The sequence below is a fragment of the Leucopleurus acutus genome, assembly GCF_964270905.1.
Source record: "Leucopleurus acutus genome assembly, chromosome: 12".
Classification (NCBI taxonomy): domain Eukaryota; kingdom Metazoa; phylum Chordata; class Mammalia; order Artiodactyla; family Delphinidae; genus Leucopleurus; species Leucopleurus acutus.
In genome coordinates this window covers 24,173,421-24,192,932 of record NC_139154.1, presented here as the reverse complement: position 1 = coordinate 24,192,932, position 19,512 = coordinate 24,173,421, and the positions used below count along the sequence as shown (strand labels likewise).

Sequence of the window (19,512 nt, the reverse complement as noted above, 5' to 3'; positions counted from 1 at the left end):
ATGTGAATCTGGAGGGGGACACTACCACCCACCCCCCACCCACCCCCGACAAAGGTGGTAGGTACCGTTTTTTCTTCCCCTGGCGCCTGTTTCCCCTCAGCTTTGCCAGCAGCGTCCATATATTGTCAGACTTTCGTGTTTTTGCCCGTCTGGCACATGAGGAATGGTATCTCAGTGGTGTTAATCACATTTCTCCTTTTGTAAGCAAGATGGAACATTTTTCAAGAATTGAAGAGCCATTTGCCTTTCTTTTGATAATTATCCCTTCTCGCTAGGTGGTTACTTTAGCATTTGTTATATATTTGAGATACCAACTTGTCTGAGACATGTTTCAAATACCTCCAGTTTTTACCCTGAAAAAGCGTTTCTTACACGTTTCTATATAATCAAATGTATTAACCTTTGTACTTTATTGCTTCTTTTCTGAGTCATAATTATTAGGGATGTTTCCCCCTCTCCCAGGTTGTAGACAGATTCACCCGGATTTTCTGCTGGTACTTTTATGGTTTCATTTCTTACAGTGAAGAGTGAATTCGATTTCCTCTTCGTCTGTATGGTTGTCTGTTCTCCCCACACCTGATTCAGGAGTCTGTCTTTCCTCGCTGGTGGCGGTGGCTGCCTCTCCGGTACAGTCAGTTTCCTCATGCCGTTGGGCCTCGCCTGATGGGTTTCCTGTTTTGTTCCATCAGTCCGGTTGCTTATTGATGAGCCGGAACCTGCTTTGGATGTAAAGGCTTTGCTGTGAAAACATTTGACTCCAGTATCCTTGTGTTGGTTTTAGTGTCCAGATTGAAGGGAAATGGTAGTCAATCATGTTCAGGCCTCATTTTTCCTCAAACTTAATCTGTCTCAACTACCTGGGCATCATGGTAAACGAACCAACCTTCTTAATTGTTGTTCTGCTTGTAATAGGTGTGATTATAAGCACATTGGAGATCCCTCGTAAGCTCTGTAATACATCACTGTATGCAGGCTCTGTGTACAACACAGTCATCACCACCATCGTTAAAAGGCTTCAGAAATTAAGTTCAAGCAAATTACTGTAATGAATGCACATGCACCATCAGACATATGAACGCTTATGTTTTCATTTTGCCCACTGCCTTCCCCCCTGAAGATCACATGTGCCCACTGCCCTGTCATGAGAAATTGCTCTTAACTTTTTGCCTTAGTTTTTTTGTGTTTTTTTTGTTTTGTTTTTTGGGCGGGGCCGTGCAGCCTATAGGATCTCAGTTCCCCGACCAGGCATTGAACCTGGGCCCCGGCAGTGAAAGCCCAGAATCCTAACCACGAGGCCACCAGGGAACTCCCTGCTTTAGTTTAAATTGCACTATTTTAAGCAGCGCTTTGTTGAAAATTTCATAATACAATTGATTCTTGTGACTTTAAACTCTATCCTTGGATAATGCTTCTTGAAAAATGCAGATAATTCAGCTATTCCGTACCTCTCATGGCCCCCCTTCCCCTTCCCAGCTCAGATAAGGGGGTCCCCTGATATTTAGAGGGTGGAAACCGTCTAAATGGAAAAATAACCTAGTGGAAAACAATGGTTTTTGAAGGTGTACCATTTACAAACGTGGTACATTTGCAGGTTGACAGCACTTGTGTGCCTTTGACGATACAGAAACAATAGCGCGTGTCACCTGCTTTCAAGCATAGAATCGGTAGGTGGGTGTCAACAACGGTGCCCCTGTTCCTGAGTGGACCTGTGGCGCCTTAACTCCACCTGACCTGGACCCCTGGTTGCCAGTTACTGATCTGCTCTTTTATTCCGGTGAAATCCTGTGCTTTTCTTGTTGTGTAGAAGCCTCTGTTCTGGATCTCTGGTTTCTGCCCTTTTCATTGCAAGAACATTCATGTCTGGACCTCTGTGCTGCACAGTCCCTGGTCGGGCGATGCCCGGCCTTAGCGGGTAAGTGCGGCGACCCTGATTTAATTCCAGGGCGAGGCTGGACAGCGTTTTGGTGTCCGTGCTCCCATGAGAGCTGTGCTATCCAGAGCACTGTTCTTTGATCTGAAATTCACAGGCTCCTTGGGGTTGCCGTATGCTTGTCCCGTCACCAGGTTACGTTTGCCAGACATCTGGGTGCAGACGGTGTGCTTTTCTCTCCCTTCGGGCTCTTTCGCTGGCTGGTTCTAAATGCTCGGAAAATTCTAGAGGGTGCGAACCTCATTTCCTCCTGCCAAGCTCGAGCTTTGCACCTCGAGTTTCTCTCCCTCCATGTGTTTCACGCTCTTTGAATACTTCGGCGATGCAGTTGTGGGGTAACTCAGACCTTAGTTCCGTCCTCTCTGTGACTGTACAGTGTCAGACGTGCCAAAGTCCATGCCTTCACTCTTGTGCCCTCTCCACCCCTGGCCCAGAACCCACCGCCCTGTCGGCCCCTCTTACCTGCTGGCGCTGAGCTTTCCGGGGTTTTCCACATTTCCACCGAACTCCTGGACTCCTGGTCTGCTCTGGAAAGAAGTAAGGAGGAGCGCTCGCCAGCATCAGAGGAACCTCCTCTCCCCATGGCCTGGCGTCCCCTGGCTCTCCTGCTGCAGGAAGGGTGCCGTCACCCCTGAGGATGCACTGGAGCTCCAGGCGCCCCTCCCAGAGGTCCATGCCCTGCCAGCCCTGTGTCCTGACCCCGGCTTGGTCTCAGACTCGCCCGATCGTGTCGGTCCTTATTCTGATGGCGCACAGTGGCCTTGACTCTCGCTCCCTCTAAGTCAGGTGCCCAGTTCCATGATTCGCGCTGGAAGTTACCCCTCCTCGGTCAGACCCGCCGGCTGGCCTGACTCAGGGCTCCTTCCTGGTGGCTGGCGGCTGCCTGGCCTCCCCCCGAGTTTGGGTCTGTCCCTCCTTCCAGGCTCCTGCCAGGCCAGCCTTCCTAAGGCCCCTGTAACCCTGTAACAAGTTCAGCCTGACTTTCCTGGTCAGCGTTTCCTGCTCTGCCCCGAACTTGAACTTGAGTTTCTGACCCTCAACATCCCAGGCAGGGTTTGCTCTCTTCCGGGGCCACATACCCACTTCCCTGCATCCCGGGGACCCTCGTGCTTCTTGCCGCGGGGGCCTCACTGGCCTCCTGTCATCCTCCTGTGTCTGCTTTTTATCGGGAGGTAGTTACCAGTGCATCTCCCTGAACCCCTTCACCGCCGGGAGCTCCTGGGCGCGGCTCGGGTCGGCTGTCGCTTTAAGCTGACGCTCCGCGTGCGGACTTACAGCTCTTCTCGTCTGTTCTCATCTAATACCTGAGCTCTCTCTTCTGTTCGTGGTGGGTTCACCCGAAGCCACATGCTCTTTCGGGGCGTTATTCTCGATTTTACACTGTTCCTCAAAACACCCCAGTGACCACTGTGCTTGTCGATTGGCCATCGATTTAAAAGTGGAATCAGCAGATTAACATGTCAGTGTCTATTCCGTTCTGATAAAGAATTGTTCTCCAAAAGTGTTCCTCATACCAAACCAACACTTGGTGCTGTTAGTCTGAAACCTTTGGCCAATCTGATGGGTGTGAGTTGGTTTTTTACTTTTTTTTTTTTTTAAATTTCTGTTCCCCTGGTTACTAAGGAATACGGGAATCTCTTCAGGAATTTGTTAGCTATTTGCATTTTGTTTTCTGTGAATTACTGATGCATATCCTTTGTTTTTCTCTTGAGTTAGTCTTTTTCGGAATGATTTTAAGAGACTTTTAAGGGTGGAAAGGAAATACTGAAGGGGAAGGAATGTGTTTCCTTAGTAGGAGATGCACTCTCTCTCACACACACACACACACACACACACACACACGCGCGCGCGCGCGCGCACACACACACACACACACACACACACTCACTCTCTCTCTAAGGCTCACTGCTCTGTCATCTTGACAGGGTTTTAGTTGGTGCTACTTACGTGACGAGAGCCAATATTTTAAGTGTGAAGCAGAACTAAACAAGTGTTGTACGTACAAGTGGCCCCTGCAGGAGGTGCCCCAGATTGTGTCAGGCAAGAGCACAGCGTGGACACGCATGTGTGATCCCACCTGATACCCATTTTCTCTTTTTATAAATTTATTTATTTTACTTTTTTTGGCTGTGTTGGGTTTTCGTTGCTGCACATGGGCTTTCTCTAGTTGCGGTGAGCGGGGGCTACTCTTCATCGTGGGCGGGCTTCTCATTGCGGTGGCTTCTCTTGTTGCAGAGCACGGGCTCTAGGCGCGCGGGATTCAGTAGTTGTGGAGCACGGGCTCAGTAGTTGTGGCACGTGGGCTCAGTAGTTGTGGCTCACAGGCTCTAGAGTGCAGCCTCAGTAGTTGTGGCGCACGGGCTTAGTTGCTTCGTGGCATGTGGGATCTTCCTGGACCAGGGCTCGAACCCGTGCCCCCTGCATTGGCAGGTGGATTCTTAACCACTGTGCCACCAGGGAAGCCCCTGATACCCATTTTCAAGAACAGCCTACTTTGGAGGAAAAGAGCTAGGTTTGTACTTGATTAAGTGCAATACATTTCACTCTTTGTAACCATGGAAAATTTAGGAGGGTCAGTGATTTCATAGGCTTAGGAAGTTTGCTCCTATCGTATATTTGAGATACTTTCCATTGTTTTAAAGTACTGTCTGTATTTCTCTGTCTCTCTCCCTCTCCCCACTTCTCTGTTGTGTAATAGAAACCGTTTTTCTACTGTAGGAATATCTTATCATTTGCAGGCAATAGCATGCTGTTTTTTGTTTTTATTGAAGTATAGTTGATTTACATACCATGTTTTTAAAGGTGTCTTATGTCAAGCACTTTGAAAACGGACTTAAAATGGATTGACTTCACTGGGTGAATGTGAATTTTCATAAACCCCAGTATCTATGGACTCTATCCAGCTCATTTGGAAATTTCGTTTAGTGCTTTATGTACAAAATAGATGAACCATGGTTGACTATGGAAGTTATCATTGACGAACACTTAACAGCTCTCTGTTTTCAGTTGCAAGATTGCTTGTATCCCTGCATCAGAGAGAACGTGTATCCAGAATTAGACTTGAACTCTGAACAGAGACAGTTCTGGGTAGGAAGGATTGTAGAGTGCCCGGCACACAGTAGGTGCTCTGAATGAATGCGTTCAGTGCTGAGTGAATGTATAGGGAAGAGCTGGCACTTAGAGATGCAAACCCACTGGAGGACCAGACGTGGAAGCAAGCTTGTGAACTTCTTAAATTGTGTGAAAGTCACTTTTCCCCACACGTGAGGACATGGGCTGTATACACCTTCATGTGGGTACATGTACACGTTTTTAACGTGACGTTTAATTGGAAGGAAATACTGATGTAGACATCCTGGGGAAAGCGGCTCTCTTCACGAGAATAGTCACGGAGGGTCCTTTGCACACGCCGCTGTTATATTATCTTTCCCATCTCGAAATGTAATGAAGGGGCAGGTGTTCTGCGTTGAGACACATCTACAGAAAACAAACAAGCAAAGCCCAGCTCCTTGAAGCCCTCCTGACCCTTCCTGTTTTCCCAGGCATGTTTGCCACGGTGGCCGGGATATCTCAGCGCGCGCCCGTGCACTGGTCAGAGAACGTGGTTGGGGCAGCCGTCTGCTTCCCATACGTCATTGCCCTCGACAGCGAGTTCATCACCGTTCACAGCATGCTGGACCAGCAGCAAAAGCAGACCCTGCCCTTCAAGGAAGGTCACATCCTCCAGGATTTTGAAGGTACTAGTTTCCACGGAATCTTAACAACATTTAGCTGTCAATCTTTTATGCTTGTATTTCTTCACTAAATGCTCTTAAGGGTCCATTGGGAACTTGGCCTCTTGCTGAGCATGGAAGATCCGCAGGCAATGGTAATACAGTCTCTGCGCTTCAGGGCCACCGAGGTTAAAGGGAGACAGTGAAACAAATGGCCACAGCAGTTTGAGAGCTTGATAGCAGCAAAATAAGGCCAATTGGGAGAGCAGAGGAGGAAGTATTTCCTAGAAGTACCAGGGAGGGCTTCCTGTAGGAGACGGTGTTTGAGCCAAACCTTTAAGGATGAGTAGGAACCTGTCAAGTGGATGTGGTGTGAAAGAACCTTCAGGCAGAGGGGAAGGCGGGCGCAAATCTGCCGAAGGAGGAACTCTGGGCTCCGGGCCATGCAAGCGATTCACAGGGACTGTGGTGCCTGCTGTATGAGGAGGGCTGGCCTGGGTGAGGCCGCAGCGGACCAGGGCACCAGGGAGGGAGGGATTTATTTTACTTTTCCTAAATTTTATTATGAACGTCTTCCAACGTGCTGAAAAGTTGAAAGAAAAACAAACTGAATCCCTGCCCCCCATTCACCTAGATTTTTCCTACCGGTTCACATGCTGCTGAGCAGTTTGGAAGTAAGTGGAGGAGACCATGGCGCTTAATCCGGAATCCTTCAGCAGGCGTTTTCCCGCGTGACCACAAAGCCCTTTTCACACCCCAGAAATGTGCTCTCAGCCCCTGCCTGTGGTCAGATTTCCCCGGCTTCCTAAGAGTGCCCTTGATGATATCCTTTTCAAACCAGGAGCTTACCTAGATCTGTGCATTGCCCTTGCCGTGTCCGGACTGGGGCTCCCCAGACATTGCCCTTCCTATGTTAGGTGCTGGGGACGCAGACCTGCTGAGTCTCGAGGTCCCACGTGAAGCGTGTCAGGGCTTGACTGGGGCCCTGACACGCGTGCCGGGAGAGCTTATTCATGACAGTGTTCCGTGCTGTGCACACTGAGGGGTGGTGGTGGGCACAGGGGATCGGTTGCGGGCACGCAGAGGCTGGCAACGTAACCCACCCCCGGCGGGAACACGGGGAGGCTTCCCAGAAGGAGGGACACCAGTGCAGGGCAGGGGCAGAACCTCATCGAGTGCGAGGACAGTGATGTAGCTTGACATGGAGGACAGATGATGCAGACAGAGAGCCGGGCAGGGAGGCCAGGAAGGGGAGATGCAGGTGGGGAGAGACCAGGCGGTGAGACTGGGTTGCACACGATGATTCCCAAGGAGGGAGGAGCAGACGGAGAAGAAAAGGCTCTGCTGACCCTGAACGACCTTCAGACAGACAGACAAGGTCGTTCCACTGCTTCCTGGGAACAGGTGATAGTTTAGCTTAAAACATGTCTCCAGAGGGAGCAGAAGTCGCTCTCGAAGCTTGGCAGGTGGAGCTGCCTTGGGTGGCAGGTCCGACTCCCCAGGGAACCGTGCCAGGCATCACGGTGCCAGGGGGCGGTGGGGAAGGGAGAAGGTAACGCCGAGATCGGGTGATTCTGGATGATGGGCGAGTGTGAAACGTTATCTTATGGTTCAGAATGTTGCGTTGTAATCTTAGTTTCCTGTAAACTGACTACCCTGGAGAGAAAAGAATTTTTCAGAAGTTTTATATGAGGGATAGCGTAATTCTTACTGCTTATTTTCCAGGACTGAGCACTATAGCCTCATTACGGACCTACTCAGCTGGTTTTAAATTTAGCAGCACTTCAGAATAAAAAAAAGGCCAAACGTTTTAATATCCCATACTTCGGAAATGTACTGTTAAGCGTTTGCCCTTGGGCTTCCCTGGTGGCGCAGTGGTTGAGAGTCTGCCTGCCGACGCAGGGGACGCGGGTTCGTGCCCCGGTCCAGGAAGATCCCACATGCCGCGGAGCGGCTGGGCCCGTGAGCCATGGCCGCTGAGCCTGCGCGTCCGGAGCCTGTGCTCTGCAACGGGAGAGGCCACAACAGTGAGAGGCCCGCGTACCACAAAAAAAAAAAAAAAAGAGTTCGCCCTTTTCTGATGGTGGGAAGAAGGAAAGAGAAGCATTCGTTTCTGGTTGCCATGGGAACTGGGGGTTGGGGCACAGTGATGACATTGGTCACACATCCGCTCGTGCTGTCTTTGGGCGAGGGGGTGTGTTTTCTTCCCAGCACTGTGTTCTTACCCTTTCCAACCATGTTCCATTTCTTCCCAGGAAGACTGATCGTCGCCACGAGTAAAGGAGTTTACGTCTTGGTTCCGTTACCTCTGGAAAAACAAATACAGGATCTTCTAGCAAGCCGGAGAGTGGAGGAGGCTCTGGTTCTAGCGAAAGGCGCCCGGAGGAACATTCCAAAGGAAAAATTTCAGGTTTGTAATCAGTGGGCCCCCAGGCCGCCGGCTTAGAAAACGTTAGGATCTAAGTGCCCGGGCCCTGCAGACCGCTTCCTGTCCGTCATTCAAGTTTCTCTGCGTCTCCACGCTGTACAGATAAGGAAGCAGGTTGCAGAGCAGCCGGACCAACAGCTGTATGAAGTCACGCTGCCGGCAGAGGCGAAGTCGGGATTTGAGCCTCTGACATAATTCCCGCACTTAATTCACCAAGTTGTATTTCTAATCAGCGTCCTTCTTCCAGAGGAGCCTCAGGGCACAGTTGTTACAGATGAAAAGAGGGAACCTCAGGTTAAGTTGTCTCCCAATTCAGAATTTATATTTGTTGGGATGGGGTTGAATTTGTAGAGTTTAGGTTTATGTTATCTACAGAAAAAGCTTTGTGAACATTAGATAAACCATCTGATGTTGCCGGAATCCATCTAATTCATTTCCTTAGGAGAAAACTTTTAATGCATTTTAGAAACGCTAACTTTAATATCGTTGGTATGATCAATACAATTGATGAAGCCAACACGAATTGTTCTCATGTCTGATGAAATCAGGTTTCCTAAAACTTGCTCCCTGATCAGTTGCGAGGTGAGTTCGGGTTACTCTATGTATTTGAGAATTATAAGGCGTAGTATTGGTGTGTGCACGCTTCGTGTGAACATCTAAGTCCATCATTAAACGTTCTAATGAATTCATAGCGGTCCCCTTCTTGTTTCTGTTGGCCAGATTTTCAGGACGATGTAGTTTGTGGAATGAAGCTGTGCTTTCTGGCCTCAGTGGCTTTGTGCTGCAGAGGGTAGAAGGTGGAAGAGGTCAGGACGTGTCATTTATGGTCACAGGATAAATACTGATAAACTTTCCATCTTTACTCCTCATTTAAAAAAAATTATTAAAGTATAGTTGATTTACAGTGTTGTGTTCATCTCTACCGTACAGCAGTGACTCAGTTATACATATATATTCTTTTTCATATTCTTTTCCATCATGGTTTATCCCAGGCTGTTGACTGTAGTTCCCTGTGCTCTACGGTAGGACCTTGTTGTTTCTCCGTCCTACAGAGAACAGTTTGCATCCGCTGAGCCCACACTCTCAGTCCTTCCCTTGCCCGTCGTAGTCCTCATTTTTGAGTGAGATGATCTATGAGCATTCAGCAGGGGGCAGCAAAAGCACAGAGAAGAAACCCGTCGGTTCAGGGCGCGTTTCTGTGCTGGGAGCGCCTGTTTCTGCCGCGTTTTCCTTGCGCATCCGCGTGGGGAGGCGGGCGCTGAGGCAGCCTTGGCCACTGCTCTGCCGCTCTCAGGTCCTCTCCGTCCCGAGGGTGGGCCCCGGGAGCCCGCGGGTGTCTGGACGGGCGCGTGTCGGGGGCCCCCTCCTTGCACACGCCCAAGGGCACGCCTCAAGCGGGCCCCATTTTCTTAGGGAGGCTGCCCGTGTTCTTGGTTGGATCTTTGCTTTTCCTCCCGTTTTCCTGAGAGCAGCTGCGCAGTGGATAGTGGATGGTGTTAGCGCTCGTCTGGCTCTGCCGTCTGCCATCCCAGTTGGGGTTTGTCCACCTAGCACGCTCCCCGCCTTCCCCCTGTGGTGTGTGCCCCAGACGTGCACCCCCACTGACCTTGAACTTGGCTCTCGTTCTCATGCCCACGTGGCTGCTGGGGCCGCTTCTCCCATTGTGCCCGAATTGTTTTACAGCCCCTTTCCTGCGTGTCTGCAGTCCGTCCTCCACGGCCCCGCGGAAGGTGCTTTCTGACGCGTCCACCAAACGCTCAGCTGGAAATCCTTCCGCGGGGGCCTCCCTGCCCACAGTCAAGTCTGCACCAGGGGGCCTCCTTCCCCCCGTGACCCCGGCCTGAGCTGCGCCCGCGCCTGAGCCCTGCACTGTGCAGGCGCTCCGGGAGCCATCCTAAAACACTTCTAATCCTGAGAACAAGTCAGGAACAGCCAGTGCCACCGTCCAGAGACCCACTGCAGGGACGGCTGGCCTCCGCGCATCCCTGGGTGAGGCCGGGCCAGCCTCGCTGCCCCGTCAGCGCCCCGTGCTTTCACCCACCTCCCCGCACGCCCTGTTTTCTTTACTGGTTATTTGTGCTATTTTCTATCAGTGGAGTGAACTTCTCAACTCCACCGAGCGCAGGTTTCGATACCTTGCTCAGGTGTGCCCTTTTCTCTGAGTCCACCACATCCCTGAATGCTTGCTCTGCGTCCCACAATTACACGTGTTAACCTGTGACCAGGGACGGGTTTTTTTTGGTTTTTTTTTTTTTTTTTTTTGTGGTACGCGGGCCTCTCACTGCTGTGGCCTCTCCCGTTGCGGAGCACAGGCTCCGGACGCGCAGGCTCAGCGGCCATGGCTCACGGGTGCAGCCGCTCCGCGGCGTGTGGGATCTTCCCGGACCGGGGCACGAACCCGTGTCCCCTGCATCGGCAGGCGGACTCTCCACCACTGCGCCACCAGGGAAGCCCCGCAAACGTAGTTTTTATTTCCCTTTAGGAAGGGGAAGAGTGGGTGACATTTGAATCCTGCAGCCACGAGGAAAAAATTGTCATTCAGCGGATTTCTCACCAGCGAGCCAGAGTGTGAATGAGAATTCTTCTGCCGCAGCTCACGGGGCCTTTTTATCCTTCTTGCTAAGCGGTTGGCCTTTGTTGCTTCTCCTTTCAGAGACGGAACTGGCATTCCCTCACAACAGAACCTGGCCTCGCTCCTGTCTACTTATTGCTGGCGGCATACAGAGGCCAGTTTTCCCGTCAGACGTAGCTGGTGTCGGGGAAGAGAGTCATGAAAAAACAGCTGCCTCTCCTGCCGTCTCTGCAGGAATTGCTCTGAAGGGACGGGAGGAGATGCTGCTGTGCTTTGGAGAACAAGCCCCTCTGAGAGCTGATCAGAAGCAACAGCCTTTAGGTGTCTCCATCTTCCTCGTTTCTTCAGGGGTAACAGTGTTAGCCGCCTGCTGTGTACCTGGGTGAGCCAGTGAGAGGGAGGAACTGGGCTCTAGAAGCAGAAAGGTCCGGGGTTCGACCCTGGCTCAACCACTTACACGTTAGTCACTCTGGGCTGAAAACTTAGCATCTCTGAACAGGATGTTCCTATCTGTAAAACGGGCTCAGCGAGTGACAAAGTGGAGTTTCATAAAAACTGATCAGGTCAATAGGTGATTACTTAAACGGCAGGTACTCTGCCAGGGTGTGGGGATGCTAAGATGAATTATGTACATGCCTTCAAGGAATTTATGGCGTATCGAACAGCGGGACGGATTGGAAAGGGGAGGAATTGAAGTCCTAGAGTCTTAAGCACAGTTAGAGTCTTTAGTTGTGAGGTGGTGAGGGCCCGGGCTGTGGTGATGGAGCCAGTGAGGACAGAGCAGAGACGGGTCCACAAGGCCTTTCAGACAAAGGCGGACAAAGCTTGAAGCTGACCGCCTGGACAGTGACAGGGAGGGGTTGGAATTATAGACACCACAGGGTAGCTTCCTTAAGTGCGTTGCTATTTCTGGAAGTTACCAGAACAAAGGGCTCTGTGGTCCAGGAAATTTGGGTAGGACTGTATTAGACACAGATCGACGGCACTTTTATTGCAGGAATCCTCGGACTGCGGTGTGGATGTGGCTGTGTATCACCGCTGGGGGGAGGGGACAGAACACACAGTGTCTCCCAAGCTTCGGCAGGAAAACCTGCGTATTTATCCGTTTGTCGTTAAATGGGAGAGGCCTTGTGCTCTGGAAGGATGCTCAGAAGTGCTGGTGGGAAGAGTCAGTTCCACAAGAATGAAGAAGGATGGGCAGCTTCCGGGCTCCCAGGGACGCCGGTGATGTTCACATCCGTCCGAGCACCAGAGGTGGAAGCATCAAGAAAGCCAGGGAGCGCGGGAGGAGGAATACGGATCGGGACGGAGGGGAAATCCACGAAGAAGAAAGCGATGCTTAGACAGAGAACAACTTGGTCTCGGGAATGAGGGGTTGATTGACATGTATATGTTGAAAATCATTTCGTATAAGCCTCGTTTTTTCCTTACGTTGTAACTTCAGGTTTCCATGTAATCGTTAACAGTTAGCCTGGATTATGGCCAGAAACTTAGCCTCGCCTCCTGTCGTGGTTCCAGGGCAGGTCAGAGTGATGAAACCTGTCTCTCCCTGCAGGTCATGTACCGGCGGATCCTGCAGCAGGCGGGCTTCATACAGTTTGCGCAGCTTCAGTTCCTGGAGGCTAAAGAACTCTTCAGGTAATCTGCGGTGTCGGCAGCAAGCCTTCTAAGTGTCCCTCCGCGGTCGGACCTCCACTGTGGTGTCGGTAGCAAGCCTTCTAAGTGTCCCTCCGCGGTCGGACCTCCACTGTGGCTGTGATGGGAAAGGCCGCCACGGGTGCTGTGCTCCGGCAAGAAGTAGCGAGGCCGTCGTGTGTACACCCCTCGTGCCCCCTGCCCCCCTTAGCCCGAGGGTCACTGTCCTGTGTCTTGAAGGTAGGGCAGATAAGGCGCAGAGTGGTCCTCTAGGAGAGGAGAAGGCAATTCTTTTTTTTTTTTTTATAAGGAACGTGGAATTTTTTTAAAATTTATGTATTGATTGATTGATTTTGGCTGTGTTGGGTCTTAGTTGCTGCGAGCGGGCTTTCTCTAGTTGCGGCGAGCGGGCTTCTTATTGAGATAGCTTCTCTTGTCACGGAGCACGGGCTCTAGGCGTGTGGGCTTCAGTAGTTGTGGCACATGGGCTCAGTAGTTGTGGCTCGCAGGTTCTAGAGCGCAGGCTCAGTAGTTGTAGTGCACGGGCTCAGTAGTTGTGGCTCGCGGGCTCTACAGCACAGGCTCATTAGTTGTGGCACACAAGCTTAGTTGCTCTGCGGCATGTGGGATCTTCCCGGACCAGGGCTCGAACCTGTGTCCCCTGCGTTGGCAGGCAAATTCTTAACCACTGCGCCACCAGGGAAGCCCGAGGAGGCAATTCTAAAGAGCGTGTTTGATGCCCTGTGAAGGATTCCTAGGAAAACGCGATGGCTCACTTTCCCTTTCCTCCAGAGATTTTACCAAAAGCTCTGAGTTTAGAGAAAGAGCAGGTGCTTCTGGGAAGACTTGAAAAACTGTTCTTCTGAGGACATTGTAAACGGCACGCTCCTGGCCCACCGTCTTAGGAAGCTGAGGTCCCTTCCGCGTGACATGGATCCTGCACGCGTGGGCCGCCCCCTTCACCAGCACCCATCCCACCCCTCTCCCTCCCCAGCCCAGGCCTGTCTCAGCCCCTCCCCCCTCCAGCAGCCCTTCCTCTGGGCTGGGGGTCAGGTGTGCCCTGGGAAGCAGTGCTCTTCACGCTCGCTCAGAAGATGAACTTAAACCCGCTGTGATCGCCCTTCAGTGTCCCATGAAGGCATCGCCTGTAGAAGAAGTTTTCCAAATGTTCGCGTAGAACAGATTCCGCACGACTCAGAGCCGTAAGGGAGGAGATGTACACAGGGCCTCCTACGAATCTGCCTTTGATCAGAGCCGCTGTGCCTCCTGCTGTTTCCCCCCACCTGGGTTTGCGGGGACCCATGTCCCACCGTAGCACTGGAGGTGCCACGTCTGCGGCCGCCGAGCCCTCTGCTCTGTCGTGGGGTCTGGGGGTGGGCGGTGCCCAGCTCGCGGTGCTTTGCAGCCCGTGCAGCTGTGGACGGCGTGCAGACAGTGCACCCGTCCAGTGTCGTCTTGTGTGCCTACGTGCACTCTCTTTCTCTTTTTGCTTCATTTAGTTTGACACTGTAATTGCAGAAGCGGCCAGCTCGACGTGCGGGAGCTGATCTCCCTGTACCCCTTCCTGCTGCCCACGTCCTCCTCGTTCACCCGGTCCCACCCTCCTCTGCACGAGTTTGCAGACCTCAACCAGCTGACCCAGGGCGACCAGGAGAAGGTGGCCAAGTGCAAGCGCTTCCTCATGAGCTACCTGAACGAAGTCCGCAGCACGGAGGTGGCCAACGGCTACAAGGAGGACATCGACACGGCCCTGCTCAAGCTGTACACGGAGGCTGACCACGACAGCCTGCTGGACCTCCTGGTCACCGAGAACTTCTGTCTGCTCACCGACAGCGCCGCCTGGCTGGAGAAGCACAAAAAGTGAGTGTTTCTGGCTCCCGGACGCTGCCCCCGAACCCGGGCCTCCCTGCCTGGCCCTTCCCCGCCCCCACCCACGGGAAGCTGTCGTGCAGCTGAGGCACCAGCGTGACTTCTGAGTCCCAGGCTTCATCAGGGGACCACCCGGCACCCTCGGGATCCATCAGCCTCATCACGGTCTGCAGATCCACCGCAGGGGTCTTAGAGGGCACAACTCTCGTGCCAGCTCCTTCCTGACAGATCGTACGGTCATAGGCCTTGTTAGTCAACGGTGTGCTTGTTCAGTGTCCATCTGGGTGGGACTCAGCTGTGTGAGATCCCACACGCGTGTCGGTAAACCAATAGTGCGCTGCAGCCACTGATGGCCAGACTGAATGGACAGATGGGCATCTGGATAAACAGATAGAAAGGGAGGCTTCCGGATCTTGTGGATAAAAGGTTATGGGGTCAAACTCCTTCATTACGGACGTGAGCTGGTCGGCACCCACTCGCTTGCCGACCGGCCACCGGGTACGATGGGGGCCCGTCTGCAGTGATGACGTGGTTAAGTCGGGCAGCTTCTTCATCCTGGGGGCAGGCGGTGGTCTAACCCTTCTAGGCCTGGGGGGGTTGAACGCTCCCTGTAAGATTCTTTGTCTGTGACTTTTGGTATGCATTTGACATGGCGGAGGTGCTGGTGAAATTCCACGGAGACCCAGGCTCACGATCCAGACCCTGTTCAGATGCAGGACGTCATGGGCTGGTGACTGGCCTCCACGTGGGAAGTGGCTCGTTCAGCCGTTTCCCTCAGTCTCCCGAAGGCACCGTGGAATGGAGTGATTTATTTAGGAACCAGAAAATGCACTGACAGCTCATGGCAGTGACTTGGGATGGCAGGGTCTGGCGGGGTCAGTGTAACTTTCTAAAAGCTTTCGGGAGAAGAGAAGGGTTCTAGGGAATAGTTCAATATCTTGAGAGGTTGCTCTTTGAGGGAAGAAATCCGATGGCCCCCTGGGGCAGCTTGATCTGGTCACCTGCTGGGGAAGAAGGCCAGGAGAGGACGCACCTGTGAGCGTGGGAGGGTGGCAACAGCTCACAGCCCGGGCGATGCCCGTGTTGTCACCGACCCTGTCCGCTTATAAATGAGGAGGCAAGGGCCAAGGAAGGTAACCTACTTGCTCAAGGTCATACAGTCCCTAAGTAACGAAGCCTGGGTTGAAAGTCAGGGCCTGGAACTCTGGGTCCCCCCAGCCTGACTCTCCCTGACCTTCTGTTCTCTGCAGTGCCTGCATACTGTTGGCGTTTATTGCCGTTAAAAATCCTTACCCCAGAATGGCTCAGACAGCATCCCTTCCAAACGGTCTTAATACCTCGTGATAAGTTAATAATGGTTAACTGAAGAGATGGCAAATCACACTAGTATTTGAAGCAAGTTGTAAAGCAATTCCAAATGTGATTTTCCATAGTATCATTATAGTTTTATTTTTCAGCTCATCTTAGATGTGAATACGGTCCTTTCTGAAAATTGATAGGGAATACATTTTCAGACTATAAGTAAATAAACAGAAAGGAGGATCTTTCTGGTGCTTGAAATTTGTCGTTGAACTGAGTTGAACAGCACATGTGGGGCTGGGGGCCCAGGGCCAAGGGCGTTGCTGTGGGGGTACTGCCCACAGTGGGTGGTCAGGAGAAGGTGCACTTACCCCGAGTTTTCTTCCAGGTACTTTGCACTGGGGCTGCTCTATCATTACAACCACCAAGACGCTGCTGCCGTTCAGGTGAGTTCAAAGTCACCTCAGCACTGTTTAAAAATCACCACCATTTAACTTAGCAACTAAGTTGCTAAGCAACTAAGCCCATGTGCCACAACTACTGAGCCTGTTTGAATAAAAATCACAAATTGATAGAGACCAGTCTTGCCTGATCTACAACCTTTTTTACAAAACAAAAATAGTACTATTTTAGAAAGTGAATCCTTGAGAAGTGTTGGCCAAGGATTTTCTTTTTTTTTCTTTTCTTTTCTTTCTTTCTTTATTTATGGCTGCATTGGGTCTTTATTGCTGTGCGCAGGCTTTCTCTAGTTGCGGTGCACAGGCTTCTCGTTGCGGTGGCTTCTCTTGTTGTGGAGTACGGGCTGTAGGCAGGCGAGCTTCAGTAGTTGTGGCTCGCGGGATCATTAGTTGTGGCTTGCGGGCTCTAGAGCACAGGCTCAGTAGTTGTGGCACGCGGGCTCAGTAGTTGTGGCACACGGGCTTAGTTGCTCCGCGGCATGTGGGATCTTCCCAGACCAGGGCTCGAACCCGTGTCCCCTGCATTGGCAGGCGGATTCTCAACCACTGCGCCACCAGGGAAGCCCCAAGAATTTTCTTTTCTTCATCTTTCCATCTCCTTTTTTTTTTTTTTTTTTTGCGGTACGCAGGCTTCTCACTGTTGTGGCCTCTCCTGTTGCGGAGCACAGGCTCCGGATGCGCAGGCTCAGCGGTCATGGCTCACGGGCCCAGCCGCTCCGCGGCACGTGGGATCTTCCCGGACCGGGGCACGAACCCATGTCCCCTGCATCGGCAGGCGGACTCTCAATCACTGTGCCACCAGGGAAGCCTCATCTTTCCATCTCTTTAAAGAACATTGTCAAGACTGAGTTGTTTAAAATGTAAGAAAAATAGGATTTCTTACTGAGCCACAAGGCCTGTGACTCCACTGCCTTATCAAAAATTAAGGCTGTGAGTAACAGGTTGTAATTTCCACTGTTAATGGCAATAAGTCTTGCCAGAGAGCTGGGTTGTCATGTCATCTGTGACAAAACTAAAGCTGATCAAGGCCAGTCACTTGCCCGGGTGGCACCGCTGGTCAGCAGGAGAGCTGGGGACTGAGCCAGTGCTCAGGGCCCTGGTAGGGGCTCTTGCGCCCAAATTTCTCGTCTTGTCTCTTGTCTTGCATCTTTTGTGAGCGGCCAAGAGCATCAGCTGTGCTCACCAAACTCACCAAGCGTATCCGGTTGCTTTGAGAAATTACCATGGTAACACGATTGTGGAATAGGTAAAAAAAAAAAAAAAAAGGTTCCCATCAACATACACCCCATGGCTAAGAGCAGATTCGGGTGTCAAAGCTAAAATTTTTATTTTTTTAAAACACCATGTTCTGAGAATTTGTTATAAGTATGTTAATAACATTAGCAAAGCTATATAGACAGCTTTGAAATTGAAATAATATGAAGTAAAAAATTGAATTGAAAAATAAAATTGAAATCATATGGACTAAATCACCATATAGGGCAGAATTATTTTTAATGACACATTTCAATGGCTGTGTGAATAGTTTGTTTGATTTGGGGAATTCAGCACTGAAGAAACTAGTAACATAAAAAACATTGGTGTGCTGCTACCAGAATTACGGCTGCCTGTGACAAAACGAAAGCTGTTTACACTGCCTGCCTGTTTCCTGGGCCGCCTGCTGGTATGGTGTGGTTCAGGAGTCAGTGTGGACAGGTGGGTGAGGACCACAGCACGGACGATGAGCAGGGGGGCTCTCAGGCAGCCCCCATCTCTGCCACACCTCGTGATGCCATTTCATTCTGAGGCTCTGAAAGTAAGATTCAGTTTACAGGGGCTTCCCTGGTGATGACAGTGGTTAAGAATCCGCCTGCAGGGGACATAGGTTCAAGCCCTGGTCCAGGAAGATCCCACATGCCGTGGAGCAGCTAAGCTCGTGCGCCACAACTACTGAGCCTGCGCTGTAGAGCCCACGAACATCAACTACTGAAGCCCACACACCTAGAGCCCGTGCTCCACAACAAGAGAAGCCACCGCAGTGAGAAGCCTGCGCACCGCAATGAAGAGTAGCCCCCGCTCGCCACAACTAGAGGAAGCCTGCATGCAGCAACGAAGACCCAACGCAGCCAAAAATAAATAAAAAATAAATAAAATAAATAAAAATTAAAAAAATAAAAACAATAGTACATATGCACAGTGGAGCATTAAAAAAAAAGATTCAGTTTACACGGCAGGGAAGTGTCTGGATGAAATAGCAAAGGACTTTATTATTAAAATCTACCCTGAGCCCCCATGCAAAAGACAGTAGGAACACCAGGGCACAGGGTCACCAGAGGTTTTGAAAGCACATCAGACTCTCACAGTCCCAAAAGGTCTTCAAAATCAGAAATTCCTGTGACGGAGAAGGCTGAAACAGCCCGGCTGATGGGTGTCGGTGAATTTCGTCTGTGTCCAAACATTGTCAGTGATGATTTTATTTCAGGAAGAGACGTTTTTTAATGCATCCAAGTCTCCTCATATACTCTATTTGCTATTTGTATTACTGTGATCTCATTGAAAAGGAAAGAGAAAGAACCTGGTGCTTTATGTTCCTGATTTCCTGGACCGTGTCCCCTCTTTTTTTTTTCCATGTGTGTGAAAAAATTAAAATGGATTTAAGCCTCTAAAGTTTCTCCCGCCACTTTGAAATATTGAAAGGCCAGACAAACAAACACGTGCCCTTTCTGAGCTAATTCTGAGAGGTACGTAACCTTCCCTACCTTCTACTTTATTCCTCTCCAGCTGTGGGTGAGCATCGTCAACGGGGATATTCACGACTCCACGCGCTCAGACCTGTACGAGTACATCGTGGATTTCCTCACCTACAGCCTCGACGCGGACCTCGTGTGGCAGTATGCTGACTGGGTCTTGCAGAAAAATCCGGAGGTTTGTGCTTCGTAAATGCACTCGTTCAGGGGCGGCAGGGGGACTGGTGAAAATGGACAGAAAAGTTGATTCTAGGTGGGAAAACAAGCTACACTTTAACCCTTCTCTCCGCTTTTTTTCTCCCCCCCTTTTAATACATGGCTTGAGCCGTCTGAATCCCAGCTCTCGAGGAATTTCTGCATTTCGGTGCTTCTGTGTCGGGGGCAGGCCACTGTGTAGGAAAGCAGAAGGCACCGCAGGTCAGGTCTTAGCATCTTCTTAAACACCCGTGTGTTGACCCCCATCCCTCATGGCATCTGGTCCCTTGGTCTCTGCGGGCTGGAGAAAGACCAGACTGTTGCCCTGCAGGGCGTGGAGCCGGGCCTGGGGCAACCAGGCAAACCGTCGCCCTTGCTTCTATGTCCCCAACCCCCTTTGGGGGGGTGGGTTGGGGACATAGAAGGGCCCTTTTTTGTTGTTTGTTTTCATCAGTCATTTTATTAATCCTTAAGGGAAATGTAAATCAAAACCATTTCACACCCAGTAGGATGGCTAAAATTTAAAAGACAACAATAGTACTCGTTGGCAAAGATGCAGAGGAATTAGAACTCACATTCATTGTTGGTGGGAAAGTAAAACAGTACAGTCATTTTGAAAGACAGTCGGCGGTTCTACAGGTGGTTAAACAGAGTTATCATAGGAGCCAGCGATCTCACTCCTAGGTA

At 51.1% G+C, this 19,512-nt stretch overlaps 1 protein-coding gene across 2 annotated transcripts in view; it reads left to right on the top strand.

Annotated features, from left to right (window-relative positions):
- The window catches only part of TGFBRAP1 (transforming growth factor beta receptor associated protein 1), a 46,020-nt gene that overhangs the window by 20,637 nt on the left and 5,871 nt on the right, over positions 1 to 19,512 (top strand). For both annotated transcript variants that reach the window (XM_082852114.1, XM_082852113.1), the window contains exons 3-8: positions 5,473 to 5,667; positions 7,899 to 8,053; positions 12,199 to 12,281; positions 13,797 to 14,138; positions 15,835 to 15,892; positions 18,665 to 18,808. In XM_082852114.1, coding sequence (XP_082708240.1) covers positions 5,473 to 5,667; positions 7,899 to 8,053; positions 12,199 to 12,281; positions 13,797 to 14,138; positions 15,835 to 15,892; positions 18,665 to 18,808 — 977 coding nt within the window. The remainder of the gene's footprint in view (positions 1 to 5,472; positions 5,668 to 7,898; positions 8,054 to 12,198; positions 12,282 to 13,796; positions 14,139 to 15,834; positions 15,893 to 18,664; positions 18,809 to 19,512) is intronic.